General features: G+C 40.1%; 1 protein-coding gene and 1 non-coding gene across 2 annotated transcripts in view; both read right to left on the minus strand.

Moving 5' to 3' along the window:
* Positions 1 to 4924: 4924 nt before the first annotated feature.
* Positions 4925 to 24785, minus strand: part of LAMB1 (laminin subunit beta 1) — a 74318-nt gene continuing 54457 nt past the window's right edge. The window contains exons 25-34 of the mRNA XM_043871597.1: positions 19361 to 19730; positions 16483 to 16667; positions 15336 to 15577; positions 12930 to 13133; positions 12227 to 12371; positions 10277 to 10484; positions 9920 to 10061; positions 7395 to 7571; positions 5393 to 5552; positions 4925 to 5231 (exon numbers count right to left, since the gene is read on the minus strand). Of these exons, the coding sequence (XP_043727532.1) occupies positions 5095 to 5231; positions 5393 to 5552; positions 7395 to 7571; positions 9920 to 10061; positions 10277 to 10484; positions 12227 to 12371; positions 12930 to 13133; positions 15336 to 15577; positions 16483 to 16667; positions 19361 to 19730 (1970 nt within the window). The 3' untranslated portion in view covers positions 4925 to 5094. The remainder of the gene's footprint in view (positions 5232 to 5392; positions 5553 to 7394; positions 7572 to 9919; positions 10062 to 10276; positions 10485 to 12226; positions 12372 to 12929; positions 13134 to 15335; positions 15578 to 16482; positions 16668 to 19360; positions 19731 to 24785) is intronic.
* Positions 22677 to 22749, minus strand: TRNAW-CCA. Its single transcript has one exon. It is a non-coding gene; the product is annotated as a tRNA-Trp (tRNA).

Raw genomic sequence — 24785 nt, forward strand, 5'->3', positions numbered from 1 at the left:
ATGTAGTGCACAGGTGAGTCAGAGATTGGGCAAGGAGTATGCAGAATTTATTATACCTGTCTTTTCTAGGGTTCTTCCCCTCATTTCAATTGCTGTTGGTTGCCCCAAACTCTGTCCTCCAATTCCTTAACCAGTAAAACTTGGCTTCTGCTCAAGTTGCCACTTCCTGGGACTTGCCCTTAAGTGAAAAGCTATTAAAAATGAGAATTCCACCCAGTGCTGTTGTTTGAGTGGTACTCCTCCACCCCACCCCACCTATTTCTGATTGTTGTCCAGTAACTTTACTTTTTTAAAATATATTTTATTCAGAGTTTTCAGTTAATCTATTGGAGTGTTGGTCTGAATGTGCTATTCCCCATTATTGGTAATCAATCTCTGAATCTTTTTAAAATCTGAAATCCCAATATCCTGTGAAGTGCTAATTTATTTAAACTTCAAATGTGTCCTCTACTCTAGGTAGAAAGATCTGATTAAGGAATAGTGAAATATAATTTAATATGGACTACTGCCATCTATGGGGTCACATAGAGTCAGACGCGACTGAAGTGACTTAGCAGCAGCAGTAGAGACACAAAATAATAGTTAAATGCAACTTTAAAGGTTCCCACTCAGTATGAGAATGAAACTATATCTGGGAATGAAGTCCTGTATAAAACAAATTTTAAGTGTTCACTCATTGTTATGTACTAAGTTCTAAGTATTCTCTTGACTTGTAAAGGATGGGGCTGTTAGTTGTCCAGTTCATTGAGCTGATTAAAATTAGTAATTTCAATTAAAATGAGATTTTTAGTTGGCTGAAAAGGAATGAGGAGTAGTGAAGATTTCTACTTAATTGTAAGTAAAATGCTTATAATCAAGGGGGAAAAAGATTTAGATGCTCCAGTAGATGAGGAGGTACAACCACTTTGTTAGCTATTAGGATTTCTACCTAAATAAGAGTGACAAATAAATGCCTGGAACCAGAAGAAAGTTGCCTTATTGTTGAAATTAAAGCTGTTTACATAACCATAACTTGTTTGGGCCCAGCTTCAAATGCAGCTGTGTTAGATGTGTGGGTGGTGGTTAAGTGGAATACGGAATAACCTTGCTCTAAGGAGAGGGTGTGAGAGTGACCTAGGGCCTGGCCTGTTTCCAGCCAAGTCAGCTGTGAGGTTGACAAAAGGCTTGACAGTTGTGTTCCATGTATCTTCTTTGTCCTGTGGAATAACTGATTGTTACCGGATTGTGAAATTAAATACAATATAATGTAAGATCTGAGAAATGACAGCATCCTTCTGTACTTTTAAGTAGCCCTGCCCACTTGGCATAAGCAGTGTCCCTAAACGTTGGCTCAATTTAAACATTCCCCTCAGCAACCCTAGCCCTGTTGTAGGTGGCAGCTCTCTGGTTTTTAAAAATTTTATTGGAGTATAGTTGATTTACAATTTGTATTAATTTCTTCTGTACAGCAAAGTGACTCAGTTATACCTATATATATTTTCCATTATGACTTGTCAGAGGATCGTGAGTATAGGTCCCTGTGCTATACGGTTGGACCTTGTTTATCCATCCCATATATAATAGTTTGCCTTTGCTAATCTCAAATTCCCATTCCTTTCCTCCCTATGCCCCCTCTGCTGTGGCAACCATGTCTCTTCTTTATCTCTGTTTCATATATATGCTGATTTGTATACTATTTTAGATTCCACATATAAATGGTGGTGGTGGTTGAGCTGCTAAGTCGTGTCTGACTCTCTGCTGTACCATACATTGCAGCACCCCAGGCTCCTCTGTCTTCAGTCTCTTGGAGTTTGCTCAGATTCATGTCCAGTGGGTCATCCATGGGCTATCTATCTCCTCTTCTGTAACCATCTCATCCTATGTAAATGATAATCATATGGTATTTGTTTCTCTTTATAACTTTACTTAGTATGATAATCTCTAGATCCATCCATATTACAGCAAATGGCATTATTTCATTTTAGCCATTTTATTTCTGTGTATGGTGTGAGGATGTATGCTAACTTCATTGATTTATATGTGGCTGTCCCAACACCACTTGCTGAAGAGACTCTCTTTTTCTCATTGTATATTCTTGCCTCCTTTGTCGAAAGTTGGTGGTAGGTGTGTATGTGTATTTCTGGATTCTATTCTGTTCCATTGATCCATATGTCTTTGTATCAATACCATACCTTTTTGACTACTGTAGTAGTGTCTTTGTAGCATTGTCTGAAGTCTGGGAGGGTTATAACTCCGGATTTTTTTCTTTTTCCTCAGGATTGCTTTGGCAATTCTGGGTCTTTTTGAGTCCATATTAAATTTTAGGATTTGTTCTAGTTCTGTGAAAAATGTCATAGGTAACTTGATAGTTCAGTTCAGTCGCTCAGTTGTATCTGACTCTTTGCAACCCCATGGACTGCAGCAAGCCAGGCCCCCCTGTCCATCACCAACTCCCAGATTTTACTCAAACTCATGTCCATTGAGTCGGTGATGCCATCCAACCATTCATCCTCTGCTGTCCCCTTCTCCTCCCGCCTTCAGTCTTTCCCAGCTTCTGGGTCTTTTCAAATAAGTCAGTTCTTCGCATCAGGTGGCCAAAGTATTGGAGTTTCAGCATCAGTCCTTCCAGTGAATATTCAGGACTGATTTCCTTTAGGATTGACTGGTTGGATCTCCTTGCATTCCAAGGGACTGTCAAGAATCTTCTCCAACACCACAGTTCAAAAGCATCAATTCTTTGGCACTCTTATAGTATAGCTCTCACATCCACCTTCATGACTACTGGAAAAACCATAGCTTTGACTAGATGGACTTTTGTTGGCAAAGTAATGCCTGTGACTTTTAATATGCTGTCTAGGTTGGTCATAACTTTTCTTCCAAGGAGCAAGCGTCTTCATTTCATGGTTGCAGTCAACATCTGCAGTGATTTGGAGCCCCCCCAAAGTAAAATCTGTCACTGTTTCCACTGTTTCCCCATTTATTTGCTGTGAAGTGATGGGACCGGATGCCATGGTCTTAGTTTTCTGCATATTAAGTTTTAAGCCAACTTTTTCACTCTCCTCTTTCACTTTCATCAAGAGGCTCTTTAGTTGTTCTTCACTTTCTGCCATACGGGTGGTGTCATCTGCATATCTGAGGTTATTGATATTTCTCCCAGCAATCTTGATTCTAGCTTGTGCTTCCTCTAGCCCAGCGTTTCTCATGATGTACTCTGCATATAGGTTAAATAAGCAGGGTGACAGTATACAGCCTTGATGTACTCCTTTCCCGATTTGTAACCAGTCTGTTCCATGTCCGGTTCTAACTGTTGCTTCTTGACCTGCATGCAGATTTCTCAGGAGGCAGGTCAGGTGGTCTGGGATTGCCATCTTTTGAAGAATTTTCCACAGTTTGTTGTGATAGACACAGTCAGAGGCTTGGGTGTAGTCAATAAAGCAGAAGTAGTTTTTCTGGAACTCTTTTGCTTTTTCTGTGATCCAGTGAATGTTGCAATTTGATCTCTGGTTCCTCTGCCTTTTCTAAATCCAGCTTGAACATCTGGAAGTTCATGGTTCACGTACTGTTGAAGCCTGGCTTGGAGAATTTTGAGCATTACTTTGCTAGTGTGTGAGATAAATACAATTGTGCAGTAGTTTGAGCATTCGTTGACATTGCCTTTCTTTGGGATTGGAATGAAAACTGAACTTTTCCAGTCTTGTGGCCACTGCTCGGTTTTCCAGATTTCCTGGCATATTGGGTGCAGCACTTTCACAGCATCATCTTTTAAGATTTGAAATAACTCAACTGGAATTCCATCACCTCCACTAGCTTTGTTTATAGTGATGTTTCCTAAGGCCCACTTGACTTTGCATTCCAGGATGTCTGGCTCTAGGTGAGTGATCACACCATTGTGATTTTCTGGGTCATGAAGATCTTTTTTGTATAGTTCTTCTCTGTGTTCCTGCCACTTCTTCTTAATATCTTCTGCTTCTGTTAGGTCCATACCATTTCTGTCCTTTTTTGTGCCCATCTTTGCATGAAATGTTCCCTTGGTATCTCTAATTTTCTTGAAGAGATCTCTAGTCTTTCCCATTCCATTGTTTTCTTCTATTTCTTTACATTGATCACTGAGGAAGGCTTTCTTATCTCTCCTTGCTATTCTTTGGAAATCTTGATAGAGATCACATTAAATCTGAAATTGCTTTGGAGAGTATTGCCATTTTAACATTAATTCTCCCAATCCAAGAGATTGGGATATTTTTCCATTTCTTTGAATCATCTTTAATTTCCTTTATTAATATTTCATAGTTGTCACCATGTAAATTTGTGGTATTAGTAGTGACTTCTTTATATTATCTCCTTCCTTCTGCTGACTAGATTTTGTTTGTTGGGTTATGTTTTTTTGAGATTTTTCTTGTTTCTTAAGGCCTGTATCACTAAGAACTTCTAGAACTGCTTTTATAGCATCCCATAGATTTGTATGTTTTTTTTTTTAATTGTCATTTGTCTCAGGGTAGTTTTAAATTTCCTTTCGGGTCTCCTCTTTGACCTATTGATTTTTTAGTAGCATGTTGTTTAGTCTGCATGCAATTGTTTTTTTATTGATGCTTTTTCTGTGCTTGATTTCTAGTTTCATGCCTTTCTAGTTTCAACACTTCCCTAAAAGTTGCTGCTTTTTTGTTCTCTTTTCTAGAGTAAGAAATACTTACAGTAGATTTGGGTCAACTGAGCAGCCACTGAAATGGTGAAGGTAGCTCAGGGTACTTCCTTCTTGGGAGGTGATTTTGGGGGTGGATTTGTGGAGGATATGACCCAAACAGAGATGTGATACTGGCCTATAGACATAACAGAAATTAGCATCTCCATGGAGATGGTCAGTGAGCTTATAAGTGCATCTTTACAGCGAAAATAGCCTTCTTTGTTAAAGGAATTCATGAATACTAAATCAGGAAAAATATACTCAATATATATTTATATAAAAGCTTTGTATTTTATTTAAGTCCATACAAAATGTGGCGATTAAAAACATTAAATAGGTTGAGTTTTATTTTGAAGATCATTAAGTCAGTTTTTAAAAGGTAATTATTTTGCTTTGGTCACCTCTGCCATCTTTTACTTACAGCTCCCCCTCCTTTGTTACAAGCAGGTACTATAAACAGCAACTTTCTGGCTTATATCCTTTAGGAGTGAACGAACTTCTCCTTCCAGTTTTATTAATTCTTGAGCTTTATCTTCTAAATATTTTTGATTGTCCTCATATTTTCTTTCTAAATCTGTGGGAGATAAAAGGTCTGAGCAGTTATACTATGATGATCTCAAAATCAAAGATGGATTGTCTTTTATTATAAGGCTCTAAGTGCTTGAGACAGGTGAATGGTACTTTACCTTTTAAATAAACTCTAAGAAAATAACAAGTTTAAAAAAAAAAATCTACCTTTCAGGAGTTGCAGTTTGCTGTTTGCTTGAGCCAAAAGTATTTTTGCTTCATTTTGTAGCATTTCTGCTTTCCTTCTGGCATCTGCTGACTCTTCGGTTTTCTTGGCAATTAAATTTTCTACTTTCTTGTACTTTTCATCAAGTTCATTGTGCAGAGTCTGCAGTTCCACATTTGGGTAGAAAAAGGTAATAGTGTTGGTGTCAGTGACATAATTGTGGCAGCCTTAGATCACGTGGTGCTGACTTGCACAGCTAGCATTCTGAATTAAAGGCCATCACCACAGGCACTCAGGTGTCAGGCTACACAGTAGTGAATAACTGAAGACATTAACTTGAAATGGTATAGTGAGATATAACACTGACATAACTTTTATGTATTTTTCAGTTATTATTGGAGTCTAGTTGCTTTACAGTGTAGTTTCTACTGTACAACAGTGGATTGCCTGTGTATGTGTGCATCCCCTGGTTTTGGGGTTCTTTTCCATTTAGGTCATCACAGAGCACTGAGTAGAGAGTTCCCTTTGCTATACAGCAGGTTCTCATTACTTACCTATTTTATACACAGTATCAGTAGTATATATATGTCATGTCAATCCCAGTCTCCCAAGTCATCTCACCCCCAACTCCCTGTTCCCCCTTGGTATCCATACGTTTGTTCCCTACATCTGTGTCTCTCTGCTTTGTAAATAAAATTGTCTATATCCATTTTTTCAGATTCCACATCTACCTGTTAATGTACAACATTTTTTTTTTTTCCTCTTTCTCTGTATTAGTCTCTGGGTCCATCCATATCTCTACAAATGACCGAGTTTTGTTCCTGACATGATTTTTTAAAATGAAAAGATGTCAAAGACATGGTGGAGTTGCTGTAGGTCCCTGGGGGACTGGTTGTTTCTTTGGAGGTGTTGTAGGAGAAATTCATGGAAGGAGAGTTAGAGAAATAGATTTTTCTCAAAGGTACGTGTGCCAAGGTCCAAATATTTAGACATCAGAAAACAGTGGGAGGAACGTTGACTAATTCAGGGTTGATAGTGACTTGATACCAGGAAACCAGAGGGAAAAGGCAGATTTAACAAAAAGGGTAAGATTTTAGTCATTCTTTTTAGGAACACTGTTCAAACAGCAGCTATTTATAGAAGAATTTCATTGTCAAGGTTTTACTGTTTATTTGTAATCAAGTTTAATATTTATGCAGAATGTCCTGTGAGATGACTGCTTGGCTGATTTATGTTCTTAGACTTGCAGGAAACTAGCCCACAATGAAAAAGATGTGGCAATGAACTTACTCTTCTCTTTCCCAAACTAAGGGTATAGGGAAGTTACCTGTATGTAATGCCTAAATACTACAGTAGCTTCTAGGAAAAGTCTTGATTTCATTCAGTTTATAGCTTCCTACACTATTCATTTAAGAATTTCAACACTCCCCTGAAAAGTTTAAAAAGGTTTCTTTAGTGATATATATTTACTAACACAAATTTAAAAATTAAATGTGTTCCAGTGATAACTTGGCTTCTAGTGAAAAACTGGGGCTTGAGACTTTTCTCTGCAAAATATAGTACCTTCCAGTGAGAAGAAAGAGGTGGTTAATTCCAAATGAGCACAGAAGAGGTGAGATATGGTTCTCTACTAGCTGTTGTCTGTTAGGGATTCTTTAAGCATTTTCTACCCTGCTTTTAAAGATTTCTGAAATAGCCAGGTAATTAACTGTTTGCCATAAAGCTCTTCCTAATTGAAATACAAGTTCAATATGCTTTTTAAATTAATTTCATTTTTCTAAACCCTTATCCAAGTTTGGATTTGAGGGCCTACATCTCATGTATGGATATTTTCATATCCATTCCCATTCTTTTCCATCTTTGTCTCTAAAGACTGCTGTTTGAAAACAGCTCACCCAAGATGTCTCTGATGCATAGCCATGTTAAGGCCATCCCAAGGAAGGCCTGGAGGAGCACAGTTGCTCGCTTGTGCACACAGCCGTGCAGGAACAAAGCTTTACTCACCTTCTTAACATCATCTGCGCTCTGTTTCACAGTGTACACTACTTTTTCAATGTATTCTGCCTCCCCAGAATTCTGGGCAGCTTTCCGCTTAAGTTCTTCCACATTCCTCTCTAGCTCGCTGATGCGCTGGGAGGCATTGAACAAAGTTTCCTCAGAAGCTGCTGTTTCAGACTCTATCTGAAAGTATATAATGGGTTATATTCAGCAGGCCATTAATTCAAGAAGTGGTAGCAAGTGCTGTGAATTCAAGTGTAGAGAAAGATTTAAAAGGCTGCTGTGCCATTGCTCTAGAACAACAGAATTACTAAAAGTTTCAAGAAAGCTGACATAAAGTGCCCAACTTCAAAATAGTCTCTGCTATATCTATTTTATTCTTTCAGTACTTCTGACAGTCTAGGCTGAAATTTATGTCAATTTTTTCTTACTGAACCACTCCCAGGCAGTTTGATGTGTCAGGAAAGCATTTTAAGGACACCTGCAAACTCTGGCTAAACAGTGTTCACAAGGAAGCTGATGTGAACAAAGGGATAGCCACATAACTTTCTAAATCAGTGTGGGTGGGGAAACCGTAACTTCCAGTCAATTTTAGTTTTTTTTCTGTCACTGTAAATGTTAAGTTCTAGTAGTGGAGATTAAAGCACTTTGGGAGCCACCTGCAAAGTTAATTTGAGTGTTTTCAGCTAATTAATGAAGACCTGGAAACCAGGAATGGTAAAACTATGAAAAGTTACTATAGGATTTGTGACGTGGCATAGATCTGGGAAAGTTACAACTGGAAGCTGTAAGTACTCAAGAATTATTTAGGGAAAAAGTATCTCATCTGGGCAACTGGGGAGGGTCCATGTTTGATCTCTTTTCAAAGTATAATCAATAAACTTTTTTTTTTTTTTTAAAGCTAGCCAAAGTAAGCCTGACCCATGACAGAAGAACCAGTTTCACTGAGCACCTAGTTTTTCTTAAAAATGATCTTCAAGGATGGTTCTATTCTGTAGAATAACTCTGAAGAATAATGTCATAACTAATGGATCAGTATACACATATGCTCAAAGTTGTGACTATTTCAAACCAAATGATTCTTGATCTGAGAGTTCACGCATTAGTTAGAAAACAATTCTTAGGGAGTAGTTATTCTTAGAAGATAACCCTTAGAGTAAGTAAGTGAATAGTTTGTGTCAAGCTTTCATTAGTATGGTTTAGGGGTTCTCTTTCTTACTGTTTACCTGAAACACTTCCTACCCTCCAAGGTTTCATCTTTAAATAAATTGCATCATCAAACCAAATATCTCACCTACAATTTGATTAATAGTTTCCATTTTGCTTTTCAAAATAGTCATTTTTTAAGTCGCTTAAAGTTCATTTACATGTTAACAGCACACTGACAAGATTGAAAAGCCTAGAGATAAAGGGTTAGAACATAGTCTGGTGGGAAAATACAATTTTTCTAAACTTGATTAAGTAGCCCGAAGAAAGGGCCTTATATATACTCAAAACTTACAGTGGCTGAGGAACTGTCTGGTTTCATTTTACTGAGAGGAATGGAATAGAGGAAGATGGGCTTATATTAACTAATGGTAGGGAAAGCAGATTGAAAAACTATCTCCCAGGTTGTTGTCTTGAGAAGGGGGGTTGGTAGCAAGTAAGCATCTAATTTCAGAGTTTTAAGTTTTTAGACTAGAGCACTAAATCCATGTGAATAATTCTTTTTTTAGTGAACGTCTTTAATATTTGGTAGGCCCTAAGGGTATTTTGCGTGTAAGTTTCCCATGCATTCTGCATAAACAGATTGTCTATCTGTAAGAGCTCTATTGTTTAGTTGCTAAGTCATGTCTGACTCATTTGCAGCCCCATGGACTGTAGCCCGCCAGGCTCTTCTGTCCATGGGATTTTCTAGGCAAGAATACTGGAGTGGGTTGCCATTTCATTCTTCAGAGGATATTCCTGACCCAGGAATCGAATCCATGTTTCCTGCATTGGTAGGTGGATTCTTTACCAGAGAACCATCTGGTAAGTAACAGCTCTATCAGGTTCATCTAAAATTAGGTGTTAGAAGCAGATATTTTGGCTTTCCAGTGGTTTTCAAAACTATAGTAAAGTTTTTGTGAATGATCACCTCATAAATCTAGTCTTAACTATGTAGTTGCTTTTGGGCTGCAAAAGCTTGCTCTGCCCATCCTGTCTCTCCGTCTGGAGATGTTCTAAAACTGAATATTAATTAATTATATGTTTCATACTAAATAGAATCTTATTCCTTGAAGGAACTGGAAACTCTTATTATCTTTCTTAAGGCTTTTTGTGGGGATGCAAATGAAAGGGGGTTTAATGTTTGTTTTCAGGCTCCTTTTTTCCCCTAGAAAACAAGACTTTTAGCATCTGTACTGAGTGAGTAGTTCATATTTATTAAAGGACTTCTTTGATGTTCAGCTGTAAGAATTTTCATAGGTAACTGTCAGATGCGCTTCTTTTCTGACAAATGTATGTGTAAGTGTGTTTTCTCCCATACACAACAGTGACTTGCAGTCTCTTACCGAAGTGAGCAGGTTCTGGGTTCCCTGGATGTCTTCGTCTGCTTGTTTAATTGCCTTCTCTGCTGCAATCTGGGCCTTTTCTGCTTCTTCCAGGGCTTCCCTTACCATGTCTGCAGTGACTTTAACATCTGTTGCACTTTTGCTGAGTAAAAAGAACAAGGTGATATATTATTGATACATGTGAACAAGAAAAAAGTACTTGGTCTTCTTTTAAAGACCAGCTTGGCTGAAGTGATGCAGAGAGACTCCCACTGGTCACTCAGTGAGAAATGTCACTGATGAAAGAAAAGACTTTACTCCATGCTAGATACACAAAATGAGCTCCGCTAACTGGCATATAATACTGTGTTCAGATACCTGGCTTTTTGAGCTTCTTCTAACAACATCTCAGCTCTGGCAATGTCAGCTGCACTTTGCTGTAGAATAACCTCTACTTGAGAAAGGCTTTCAACTCGTTCACGAATATCTTCTGTCAAGTTCTGTAACTGCTGTGGCGTGCTAGGCATTTCCATTTTCAAGACTTCATTAGCAACTGCTTCGATGCTGTCTAGATCAGCACTATCTTCTGTTAAAAGTAAAAAGCAAAGATGGTTCACTCTTTCAACCATATTGGTCATCTACTACTGTGTGTTCAGCCTGGTGGGGTTATACCAAGCAAAGGTACTTCCTATTTAAGGGTTTTTAATTTGTGTTGGGGAGATAAGACCTACACACAGGAAAAGTAATGCAGACAACGCATACTACTGGAGTTGGTGACAAGCTGGGGTTGTCAGGGAAGACTCTGGAGGGTGTTGAAGGATGAGGGGTTTGAGAGAAGAAAGAACATCTCTAGATGGAGAGACAGTATGGGCAGAACATGTTATGTGGAAGTTGAGTGAAGTGAACAGTTTCAGGTTGTAGAAAACTCTACAGGCAAAGGTAAAAAGCTGGAACTTGATCCTAAAAGGCAAAACTTTGAGTTGAAAGACCTCTGCTGTAAATGCAGATGTAAGTGTTGAAATCACTAATAAATTATCTGGATTCAGGAAATCAGAGAATCCAGTCAGAGAAGCAAGAGTCAATACAGTTGTCTTCAAGGAGTTTCAAATGTCAAGTGTGAAAAGAGATGAAAAAATACCAGAGTTTAAATTCTAATTATGTCAATGATTTTTAATCTTTTTTTTTAAACTGAAAGACTATTAAAATTATAAAGCCCAGGGAAATACATGATTGAATGATGACCATCACAGAATATTCCGTAAGATATTCTTAGCAAATACTGTTGGCTCCTTACTTATTAAGGTATTCTCCCTTTTTCCTTACTAACAAACAGAATACTGATTTTGTTCAGGTACCAACCTGTAAGTTAAGGTAAGCTTATCAGCTCAGAGTTAAATACTGATTAGCCTGCTAATTACAGTAATCCCATTACTGTATGGAATTACTGTATCAGTGACATCTATACATGGTACTCATTTCTGGCCAATGAGATTTATGGAAATGATTTTTCAAAGACTTCTGGGAAAGATTTCTTCTATTTAAAAATTATACAATAAAGAAATAGGCAGTCTCTTTTTCCATTAGCTATTATTGTGTCTGTGGAGCTTTGGCAGCCACCTTGTGAGGAGGAGGAACGGGGCTGAGAAGAGTTGATAACGCTTAACTAAAATGACAGAGCAGAAAGATGAGAAATGCATGGATTCCAGAATCATGGAGCTACTACTGAACTTATGTATTATAAAAGACCTCTCTGTTTTAATTACATCCATTTCAGCTGAGAGTTTTAACTTGCGACCACAACCATCCTCACTGATGGAACTCAAACTGTGACCAGCAACATTTATAAGCTGGACCACAAATCCTGGAGATTTTCTATTTCTGTACAGAATGCTTAAGGTATAGAGCTATCTAACCATAAATAAAATATCCTGAAAACAATAGGATTACAAAGCTTTGGGGACAATGCCAAAAAAAATCCTTGTAGTTAAGGTTCTAATGACATTACATGTATTCTCTAACACAAGTTCCAAATTCAAATCTCATAGTACATGTTTGACTTCTTGACTTACTACTTGGGTATCACATCAAGTATGTCTTATATCTGCATAAATTAGAGATTATTTACATACAGGTACATAAATATTAAGAAATGAAAATATTTCTTAATATGGAAATACTTTAAATTTTGGAAATATTTTATTCCCTGCAAGAAGCTGATTTTATCAAAATTGCAGATTTGAATAATGGCCTCTCCAACACTCTTAGAAAGTTGTTTTATATTCCAAGATAGGAAGAACTGTCTAAAAGTAAAACGAAAAAATTCCTTACGGGTCAAAAAGTTCCTGATTTGCTTGATCAGATTTCTCAGATCCTCATTGCTCCTGTCCACTTTTTCTTTGGTAGCATTGGTTTTCAACAGAACATCTTGAGCATTCTGTTTTGCTTCATCAGCCCTCAGTTTTGCTTCAGAGACCTATATATGGGGAATAAAATACTCATGGAACAATGTCACTAAGATGAGAATACTATAAATGGTCCAGAAAATGATGACGAAAAACTAAGTATTTGGAATCATGGATTTTAGAAACGTCTCCCATTCAACTATACTACTTTGTAGACAAAGTAATCAGTATATCAATTCCTATACAGCAGTCTTACATAGCTAGGGCTAGCATATACAATTTTTTCCCCCAGTTTTTTGACCTTTTAAGATGTTCTTTAGTCTTTTTCTCAGGTACCAACATACATACTTTCGTTAACATGAAGTTAATACTTCATGTCACTTCAGAAGAATAAAGGCTCAATTGAAATAAAAGCTGGATGTATTCATAACCCTGGACCCATGGTTATTAACATGGATATTTCAAATTATCATAATGAGAAATAAGCAAATTCTTAGCCCACCTAGGAATAAAACCTCATCTCCCTGATCTCACAACTTTTGCCTTTTCTTATTAGTCAACATTTGATTTCTCCTTTTCAGGTCCTCCATAACTGAAAGCAAACAAAAATAGGCCATCCACTGAATTACCATCTTGGAGAGCTGTTCCACCTCAGCCAGGGCACTCAGGACATCTCGGTCAAAGTCCATGGCTTTCTGCCAGGCGCTGTGTGCAACAGTGACCAGCCCACCACAGCCAGGCCCGCCACACTTCTTTTCTCCTCCGTCAGTTCTGCAGTTTGGGCCGCCACATTCAGTCTCGGAACAGGAGGCCCCCGGAGGCGTTCCACACGTCTGCAGCAAAGCCAAGACACAAGCACAGGGTGCAGAGTGAGTCCGAGGTAGCCAACAGCTGTGCAGGGCCTGGGTGGCCCAAGAGAGTGTGTAGGTGGTCCTCGGCAAGGGTGCTTGGGAAAGTGTTTTAGGATCGAGAGGAACAAACAGCTTAGGGATGAGCCAGCTTGCTTCCTTCCAAGGAAACAGTGACTTAACCCTGCATCAGTGCTGTCAGGATCATCTGCCCTAATACCATACTTAGGGGCTTTGCTCCATCAAGCTGAAGTCTGCTGATATGAAAGCCAAAGAATCCATCCCCTTTCTCCTAACTGGTTGAATTTACTAAAAGAAAAAATGGTATCGAGAACCTTCTTTAGACCTAGCAGCCTATTAACTGTTCTGGTAAAAAGGGTGATATAAAAGACCCATAATCAGGCCTTTCAGTAACTTTATGTCTAGTTAGAAACATAACTCTAGGGAAAACAGCCAAAAATAGGTCAGATCAAGTAAGGAAAGCAGATGGAGATTACTGAGGATTGTAGCTGGGGAAGGAGAGTGGGTTGGTGGGATTTTTAGCAGGAGAAGTAGGGAACATTCCACATGGGAGAGGAAGAGAGAAAATAAAGGTGGGTATAATTTTGCCAAATAACCCCCAAAGCCCCTGCCAGACTCCTCCTCTCTCACCTGCCAGAAGCTTCCAAAGTCTTGGTTGTAGAATATATATGGCAAATTGATAAATTACAGGTTTGCTATATGACGGAAAAGGCTGAGTAGGAAGACAAACTGTTTAGAGCTGTTTTATGGAAAAGGCTCATGTTGAAAAGAGGGGAAAGCTATACTACAGTGAAAAATAGTTAACAGAATACTCCCAAACAAAGCAAGTACTTCTTTTAAGTAAAAGAGTAGTTTTTTCAAAATATAGTCTACTCTCTAACTAAATAGTTTTGTGATAATTATCCTATTATCTCTTAAAATAATAATCTCATGTATCTGGTTTATAGCACATAAAAATTTTCAGAAAATAAAGTTTATTCTGCATGCTATACAAGAACACAAGCCTTAATCAAGAAGGCTTAAGACCTCGGGGATACTTCCTAAAAACATTGTAACACCCTAGAAGATCTGTTTTATTTCATCAGCCTGGCAGGCCTGGAAAAAAACATCATCAGTCTAACTAAATATACACAAAGACAGAACCGAAGGTCCTTGAAAAACACAAAGGAACAAAAATCTTCGTACACAAAAAGTGGTGGTGTAGAACCTAAAAAGGGAGTTTCCACAAGATTATTAACAAGCACATACAATGAGAGATGGGGAAGAAGGTGGCAAGTTTCTTGGCCACTCATCTGATGGAAAGCAGGCACAGGGCAGGGCTCCAGTTCTTAATAGCCGGAGGAACCTGCCTGCAGGCCACCTAGTCCCAAGATGCCCCCTGCTGCAAAGCAGACATCCTCTAGCGTCCTTAGCTGCTTTTCCTTTTAGTTTGGAGAAATTTGTGATGACTAGTTTTAGTTAGAAAAACTAAACAACACCCTATCTAAACAACACCCTGCAGCTTCTCTCAGATGAGTATTCTTCTATGAAAAATAATAAGGGAGCAAGAGGAAGAAAAACTTAGTTTGGATTTGGGTTTTTTTTTGGCTTTCTGCCTGATTTCCATTAAAATCACTACTCTGTTTCATTTGACTCCAGAGTTATTTTTTAAAAGCTTCTGGGAAATGAATTTACTTTCTACGCTGGTCTCAGGTTAATCTTAACTAGGTAAAGTTACTAGGACAAAGGAACATTTTAATGAATACCTATCTATGAAAAAAACTCTAGCTCCCCCCCCCTTTTTTTTTTTAAGGAAGTCTCTCCAAGAATGATTCTGAATTGCTTCACTGGGATGCAATTTGCACTTCAAGTCAGAACAAAGTTAAAAAAAAAAAATGTCCACAGTATAAAAAGAATCCCATTTAGATAAGAAGTGAGTCAATTCAGCAGCATGGGAGAGTAGTCCTGATTCTTTGGTTGTATCCCAGAGAAACTGCTGCGAGAGAGGAAGGTGGAAACTCACATGCTGCTGTTTTTAATCTGGCTTGGTCAGGGATACCCCAGACTGGGCCAGAGACCGGTTTCCCTCCTGCTGACTCATCTGCAAAGTGGACAGTGTTAAAGACAAAGCAGGGTATTTTTTCTCTTGTAGCATGGCAGCCTGCGGGCCAAACTCTCAAACCTTACCATTTCGGCAGCAGCTGAAAGGTCAAGACTCTGTAGTTTGCCTGCCAGTTCATCCAGAAGGCGGGCCTGCTCCTCCTGTTTCTCTCTGAACTGCGACTCTTGCTCCAACATCAAATCTTCCACCCTCTCTCTAGTGAGGGCCGACTGCTCCACCGTGCCGTTGGCATTTGTGGTGGAAGCATTCACATGTTCTTCAGCCTCTAGAGACATCTGGAAATACTTGGTAATGCTGTCCAAGGCGCCTAGAGCATGAGATCAAATTGCCCACAGTTAATCCCCTTGTACCCAATCTCCCTAAATTGACCATATGGTTTTGTTTTCAAATTCAAATTCAAAGCTTAAAGAAATACAACTTTCTTCTCATGATCAATGAATATACTTTGTTCCATTGGCACCTAACTGTGGCTCTGGAGGATGCCAAACATCTGGATTAAAAAATTAAGTCAATCATGAAGATTTTGATCCTACACAGGCAAGCATCCAGTTCTTTCTAAATAGCTGATGTGAGGCAACTTGTAGATTACATGTCCAGATGAGTTTTCCCTTTTCTCATTTAACTATTTATATCCATTCAAATGGCTAATGTTTATACATAAAACAGCCTGACATGTTTTGGCTTTAAGGAACTAGCTAAAAAAAAAAAAAAAGCAATCATGCATAAAACAGGATGCATAGAGTGATCTGACATATTTTTACTTTCTTTTGCTTTGGGGGGAGAGGGTCCTATATAATATGGCCTATGATATCAATAAGTGGCTTGCAAATGTGATTTCCTGGTCACATAACATTCTTGAATATAAAACAATTTGCAGAAGTTTCAACTTGATTTCTCAACTTTTTATAAGAGCCCCTTTTCAAATCATACCAAGGAGGTAAACCACTAAATGGAAAAAAAAAAAAATGAGGAAATCGATGCCATTCTAACACAAAGACCACTGCCCACTCCATGCAATCCCTTCTGTGCCCCACATCCCACATTGATAAAATGAAGACTTTAATCCTCTTTTGTGCCAGAGACTCAATGAGGAAAAGCTTTAAAATTATTACAAAGCACTTACTTTTCTTCTGAAAGTGCTCCATTAAAAGATTAGACACATAGAAAAATCCATTGTCCAGGATTAAGTATTTGCATTAAAAAAAGGCTCACCCCGAATATCTGAATTTTTGATAAATTCCAACTGTTCAGCAAGCTCTTTCACTGTGTTGTCTAGACTTTCTGCTTCTGCCTGTAGAGCATCTAACTGTCTGGCTGTGCTGTTATTTTGCATAGCTGTGTCAGACAGATCCACTTCTACTCGTGCCATCTTTTCTGTGACATCTTTAGTTAGTTTCCTGTGAAGAGAAGGGTAAATGAACTTAAGGGCAAGAAACTAAAGGGAAAACGTGAAGTCTCATCTTAACATTTTCCACTAATACTGTATCCATTACTCTGTAATTTCAAACCGATTCAGTAGTTTGTAACCGTTCATCTTCAAGTACTGGTTTTAATCTTATCCTTAAGAAATTATGTTAAAGCTAATGATTTTTCTTTCTTCAATGCTTTGAAGGAAAACACAGCAGTTCCACTCAGCTGTGTTGTGACAGATGGGCTGTTTGAGGGATCCTGAATATCTGATGTAACATGAGCACATTTCCAGAGCATGCGTCCCACTCTGTAACGTAAGTAGCTGCAAGCCCATACAATTCCACAAACTCAAAAGACATAAGTGACTCTCGTGTAGAATTATGGCTCCCAGCCACCTGCCAAAACTACTCCTATCTGAACCTCAGGGATCTCCTTCAAGATGAGACATGCAGAAAGAAAGCCCCATGGCCACCAGGAAGACAGTGGAAACAAGGCAAAGAAGCTTTTCATACACACCCCACTTCAGACAAAGTCCCATCAAAGGAGCCACCTTCCACCAACAAAGCGACCCTTTCATTTTTCCTGAGAAAGAAAGCCACATCACTGAGGATGGAATATGATAACCATTTGGTTTGCATAGCATTTCATTTGGAATGCAAACCCAGCTGCCTTTGTTCTGTATCTTCCTGTCTCCAAAGGTGTACTTCAGGCATCTGTTTGTAAATTACTCGCATATACAGGGTGCATGTGTGTACATATCACAGAGAAAGTACAAATCAAGAAGACCTCAGCTCTGGCTATCACCTAATGGAGTGTAATTGTCTTCTCAGGGATATAATCATATAAAAAACTGGGGAAATGTAGAGATGCTGAAAGGTTGGGGGGCGATCCGAAAAATGATATTTAAGGCTGAGATAATACCATGACCCAACTCAAAAGAAAAGTGCTTAAAAGGATTTGTGGGTTAAATTACATTTTGTAAACCTGAGGGCTTTTTTCCCTAACCTGAGGCTAGTTTCTTTTTTTCCAGTGCTTTGCTTTTATTAATCTGCTGATTCCCAGAAGGCTTTTACTTCTCCTCAGGTCTCGTACAATGTTATAATTAAAAAAATCAAGCCTTACATTGAGGATTTTTAAATAATGCCACTCGGGATCCTAAAACATGCATCCTTGGATACTGTGTTGAAAAAGATTAATGAAATTAGTTTTCCTGAGATGATTACAAGCTGTGTGACTTAGATGAAGAGTGAAGGTAGAACCAGAGCTGTTGGAGGAATGTAATCGCTCTTCTGGCAGGCTCCCGAAGGATACCAGAGTTGTTTGTTCTCCCTTACGGTGCATGACACCAAGGCCAAGAAATCATTTCTTAAGTGGGGTTGCACTCAGACCAGGGCCTTTTAAGGCTTGTTATCGCTAAATGTAAGAAGGCTGAGCTGTACTGCGGTCTTTTTTTAATGAGGTAAAATTCCTCATTAAATGCATTATCACCTCACATCAGACATCTCCTAACACCCTGATCAACCACATGATCTTGGGCACAAGATCTGAGGCTTGCAGTCAAGGGACCAGTTACTTTAAATCTAGAAGTTGTAGGAAGGACCTCCTACAAGGCATTTTAGCTAATGTCAGCTGTTAGCTTCCTGCTTCTCATACACAGTGTGGAGGTGAATGAAAAGTCCATCTGACTTTTTAGAGATGCTGATTAAAGTCCCATCACACAAAAATGCTCCTGTAGTTCTGGCATGACGTACTATTGCCTGAATGTAAACGATTTAGCCATGAAACAACCCCCTTGCTCCTGCCAAATGGGAAGTCTATAATAAAAACCCATAGCATTTGGAGAAGCACAAATGCTCCATATCCTTTCCTGTTTTGTCCTTTAGCCTAGATGTTTTTTGCTGTTTTGGGGGTCCTTCTGGCAAAGGGAGTTGGAATGTTTGAGAACAGGAAAGATAACTGGGAGAAATGGGAGAAAAATCATCTCATTTCAGCATCACTCAGCTCAATTCTCTGCTTTCACTGGAAAAATACACACTCTCCAATCAGAGATATGATTACCCAGAGAAGGACTAAGAGGAATTTTCATCATAGGGAATCTGCTAAAATTGGATGAATGAAGCATAGCTCTAGTGGACCAACAGCTGAGCAGTAGAAATAACCTAGAAATAGGAGTCTTACTTGTGGTAATGGAATTTCCCTGGAAGTAGCAAAACATATGACAACAACTTATAATGTTTTCTGCAATTACATTACCATGTCATAGATCAATCCTTTTCTTACTCTGTAAGGGAAAACTAGAGTATCCCCCCCTCCGCCGCAGGCGAGAAGGGAGGCTTGGAAGTGTGCGAGTCATTTTAGTTCACAAGCCTAGCAAGTAACCCAGCTGTGACTCTTTGTCTCTGGATCCAGAGACATTCTATTGCCCAAGAGTTATTGTTTGCAGAGAAAAGTGCTGAACATAATGTGCACACATTCTTCACTGCAGTCTCTGCAACTCTGGGCCCAGTGATGCGCCAGCATCCACTTGTCCCCAAGCCCAGAGTAGTGACTGCCAGAAAATGAATGCCCAGCATCTATTTTCACTCACAGCACTGACCACCCCTCCTGATGGAAGCACCGCGCCGTTGATTCATCAAGTTGAAACATCGTGAGCTGTTACTCTGGCTTATCAACTACTTACTCTGCTTCCTCAAAGAGATTCCCGATGTTCTTCAGTGGTTCGGCAGCTGGGCTCTGGGCCAGGATGTCTCTGATCTCGTTGACTTTCTTCTCCACCGAGTCCACAGTCTCCCGGTATGGCCCAATCACACCACTGATCTTCAAGGCCTTGGCTTTCTCCAGGAACTTCTGGGTCCTGTTGGTCAACTCAGCGATGATCAAGTCCCAAAGAGCAAAGCACTGGTGGCAGGGTGTGCAGTCGGGGAAGACGCCCGAGTAGCCCCGGGTGCACTTGTCACAGCGTGGACCCTCCACACCCTCCACACACACACACTGGCCAGTGGACTGGTCGCACTGCGGTGTCTCGATGCCCCTGGGGTCACAGTCACAGGCTAGAAGGGAGACAGCAATGCTGGCTGAGCCACTAGAGCCCAAACAGCCACTGGGCAGTTAGAGCCCTCAGCCACTGTTACAACAGGAAGGTCTGTAAATGGCCAGTTTACCAGTGACCCTCACAGAGACTGCAGCCGGTCCCCCACAACACGCGGTACCTCAACCCTGGCTCACCGCTGCTTAACAATCTTAGTGATAATAAATGTTTCTTTAAGTGGACACCATTGTGCATCATTGTATCTGCCTCTGTACAAATGGTTTACATGCATCATCTCACTTAATCCTCACAATAACCCTACGGGATCCAAGTGTTACAATCAGCAGTTTTATAGATGTGAAAACGTGACTGCCAAGTCTTGCAGCAAGGAAGAGGCCAAGCCAGGAGTCTAACTCAGCACTTTGCAGCTCCAGAGTCTGTGCTTTTAAGCTCTGTCTTGCCTCTGCTCCCCCTTTTTTGACCTGTCTGTAGATCCTGTCAGGACAGGACAGGGTCTGTTAGGTGACACCCTGAAGATGTGAGGCCTCTGGCCTAAGATAGAGCAGTAATGAGCAAGCAACTTACCAACATCCCTCTACCTGGTCACAGAACAGTGAATGGTTGATGAAATGCAATAAGGTTGATAAAGAGAAAACTAAATGAGAAGAAGTCTCAGGAATTTTAAGTGTCTGGTTAAAAGGCTTTCAATTAAGTATCATCTAACTTGTGGGTGCCTGCCATTGTGATAACCACCCCCAGCACTAAGAGCACAGGCTCGTAAAACCTGAAGTGCAAAGGCCTTGGGAGTCATTTAGTCCCAACCTCACTGGTCCAGTAGGGTTGGCATCTGAGGCAGAACCAAATGGTACAAGAGGGAATCTGTGTTCTTGGTCAGTGGACCGTGGCTGAGATTACTTACCACGATGCCTGTGCCATTGAACCCTGGCTCAGAGTCCCAAAGCTCGGGTGACTAACTTGGTTTTCTATCAACACGTAACATTTGTGTTTGTTTAGTGTTTGAATAACAAAAGGCCTGCAGGTGGCGCTAGGGGTAAAGAACCTTGTCTGCTCATGTGGGAAACTGAGAGACTCAGGTTTGATCCGTGGGTCGTGAAGATCCGGAGATGGTAACCTGTTCCAGTATTCTTGGAAAATAACCACGGACAGAGGAGCCTGGCGGACCTCAGTCTATGGATTGCAAAGAGTTGGACACAACTGAGCATGCACACACACACCCCTCTTATCCCTCGCCTTAAACCCCTTCTGGGAAAAGGTGGGGATAAAAATAAGAACAAAGATCCTATTTCCCTAAGTAGATTGTGGATTCCAAGGGCAGAGGTGCACCTTTAACCATCTTTCCATTCTCAGCTCTCTGTACAGGGTTAACTCTCAAGCTGGAGTTCAACTGTCTTTGCCAAACAAGGCTCTACCCTCACTTTTGATACAGGCACACAAGAGACATCAACACACCCCTACAAAAGAAAATAATCTTCCTAGGACTCAATGTTAATTGTGGCAAAGCACAACGATGTTCACTGCAGCACTGCTACATATAAAATAGATAACCAACAAGGACCTACTATATAGCACAGGGCACTATACAGTATTTTGTAATAATGCATAGTAGGAAATATACATGTAACTGAATCACTGTGTTGTACACCTGAAACTAATAGAACATTGGAAAATCAACGATATTTCGATTAAAAACAAAAAAAAATCCTCCCTGAGTCAATAGTATTGTCTCCAAAAGACTTTGTAATAAAACATTCTCCAGAATCAGTTTCATGGATGGCCCTGAGAAACAAAATACTCTATCCTCCAAAGCCAGAAAGATGTGTTTGTGGCCTGGACCATTTTTTTCTACTCACACCCTGCTTTGTATTGTTGCTTCAGCTTTTCCTGGCCTCTGTTTGCCAACTACCACCCACGACCTCAAGCGCCAAGTTTGAGCGGCACAGTGTTGTAATAAACTCAGGCTGCCTGCTGGTGAATCCTGCCTTCCCCACACCCAGCTACTACTCGACCCTGGGTGAGACAAAAACTGAGTTATGCTTTCCATGTCTATGAGGGATAATAATTACACCTATCCACTCTTAGGATTGCTTTCAGGATGAATGAGAGGTCTGCGATCAAGTAGGTTTGGGAAATTCTACGTTCTCTTTTTGAAAATTCAAAACAAATAGCATGTTAAAGACTCAGAAGAGTTCTGTATTAAAAATCTTGTTCCACATCTTTTTTTTACCCAGTCATATCCCAAACTCATTAGACTGGGGTCTTTTTCTAGTGGAATACCTAATGACACCCACGCCCCTGCAAAAAAAGGGGGAAAGACTTGGGAAAACCACTGCCTCCATCAATTTCTACAAAGAGACTGGGAAGAACTCAGCTAATGCTTGTATCTGAAGGTCTATGTTGTTTAGCCTTCAGGAATGGACTTCCATATCATCTCATAGAATTTAGTCATCTTCCAAAAAGCTGTAAGTCACCCAGGTCATCTAAGTCCTAGCCTCTCAAACTCTAGCAGGCATCAGAATCACGTACAGGGCTCAGTTAACACATTCCCCTCATCTCTTCCCCCAGATCTGGAATCACTGGGGCCTGAGAATTTATGTTTCTAGTAGTTGCCAGGAGATGCTGATGTTGAGGGTCACTAGACCCCATTTTGACAAGTACTGACCATGTTATCTTCCTAGCTGTTCACCTTCCTTTTGCATGCTAAGTGTATGAGTGTGTGTGTGTGGGAGTGAAGCAGTCATGACCTTCAAGTTCACCAATGTAAGCTGATGAATGGACCTAAGGACTTGTGTAAGCAGAGGGCCTTCATGATGCCATTTGAAATGAATGAGACTGTCAGTCGCTACTGTCCTGCAGGCCCCAGTGGGTAGCCCTGTGTGGCGCCTCATGTGGCCCAGCAGATCTGTCCTACTTTTTCTTTTTGGCCGCACTATAGGATGTAGGATCTTAGTTCCCTGACCGGGGATTGAACCCACGCCCCCTGCATTGGAAGCAGAGAATCCTAACCACTGGACCACCAGGGAAACCGCAGATCTGTCCTGCTTTACTGCTATGCTTAGGCTGGGGACAACAGTGCCAGATGGTACATATGCTTTTAGTTTGCTTAGAAAATTTTTCTTTCCCGAAGAGAATGCAAAGGTACAGTTCTAAAGAGGTTTTCACTGAATTCATGCTGGGGGCAAGGGATGTATGCACATGTTAAGTTTATTTTTAATTTCTCTAACAGTTGTTCATTTATGTCATTGGAATAGGCATGTCTTGCTCTCATTCTGTCATGGCCTCTCTGAGGGGGAAAATATTGGTCCCTCACTGTGGGACTTAAAAGGCAAGTGGCCTCTCATTAAGACTTTCCTTGTCTTTCACACAGCTATGTGTTTTCTCATAAGGAGAATACTTAGCTGTGACTTAAGTCTTTCCACAAGCATATTGCTAATGAGACAATAGCAGAAAGTCTAAAACTGTGCCCTCCAACAAGTCACTTCAACAGAAAGGTTAGCAATGGAAGGCATATCTGGCAAATAATTACATAATGTGGAAAAAGCAGTCACATTCTTTCCCCAAAATCTACCTAATTCTCATCCCAGCTGATCTCTGGACCCTGCCCCTCAAGACCAGTGTCCCAGAGGGCGGGCAGAGCTCTGGCACCTCCAGAGACCAGGACCCGTTTGCCGACCACATTCCTTTCCTCCATTTGAAAAGCAGAGTCAAATTTCATAGATGGCTGGATTGCAGTTCATCACTGAAAAAGTCTGACTACCTAAAAACACATCAGGTTTTCATTTCAAACTGAAGCTGGGAAACTGTTAAAGTGCCAGTGGACAAGTGCTTCCTTCTTTTATTAAGCTTCCAGAACTGCTTCTCTGATGGGGTCACCTTGGAGGCAAGGACTAAAAGGCCCAAACTTACGACCTTGTAAAAAATACCCTCTAAGAGTATTTTCCTTTCTGCTGAAGCAGAAAGGTTGGTTCTCACCTGACAGTTTAAAACTTTACAGACAGTAAAGCTGTGAAGGAGACTCTCCAACCTCACATTCACTGGGACTGGGGAAATTTATCAAGTAATTATACTGGTTGTCTCCGACAGGGCCAATGTGTTTTCTCCTCTCTTTAGAGGAAGGGATAGGAGTCCAGGGGACCTGCAACCCAGTGTGGCTTTGAAGAATGGCATTATTAGGTAGAGGACCAAAAACTTTCTCTTGGAAAGGAGTATATATAGTGAAAGTTGTTGCCTGATTTTTAAGATGAACAAATCATGAAGATGAAGAACAGCATTCTAAAAATGAGACTGTCATCATTTTAATGAGCCGTGAGAATTCCACCTTCGTATATAAATATATTCTTGGTTATGTGGGCAGTGGGTCATCTCTATTTTCACTAAGTTTTCTCCTCATTTAAAACAAGAGGTACAAACTATTAAGTAAAAAATAAGCTACAAGGAGGGATTCCCTGGTGGTCCAGTGGTGAAGAATCCATTTTGCAAGGCAGGGGACACGGGTTCAATCCCTGGTTGGGGAACTAAGATTCCATATGCTGCAGGGCAACTGAGCCTGTGTGTTACACCTACTGAGCCGGCGCGCTCTGGAACCCACGGGCCACAACTACAGAGCCTGAGCAACCAGAGACCATGCCACGGCTGGAAGGCCCACATGCCACAACAAAAGACCCAACATGACACAGTGAAGAAGACTGCCACCACGAAGACCTGACGCAGCCAAATAAATAAGTACATAAAATAAGCTACAAGGATATACTGTACAATGCAGGGAATATAGCCACTATTTTTAAAAAAACTATAAATGGAGTATAACCTTTAAAAATTGTTAATCACTATATTGGACACCTGTAACTTATATACTATTGTATAGCAATGATACTTCAACTAAAAAATTAATAAAACATGCTCTCTAAGAGGTAGGTCGATGAAAAATAGTGTACCCATTTTACAGACTCTGAGATCTGGAGGAAAATGTCAGCAAGGAAACAGCAGAATGGGAAACAGCCCACGTGCCTCTTTCTTAGCAGGTGTCACTTTCTGCTTTCTTCGTATCCTTCCTTTCTTG

The sequence above is a fragment of the Cervus elaphus genome, chromosome 18 (assembly GCF_910594005.1).
Source record: "Cervus elaphus chromosome 18, mCerEla1.1, whole genome shotgun sequence".
Classification (NCBI taxonomy): domain Eukaryota; kingdom Metazoa; phylum Chordata; class Mammalia; order Artiodactyla; family Cervidae; genus Cervus; species Cervus elaphus.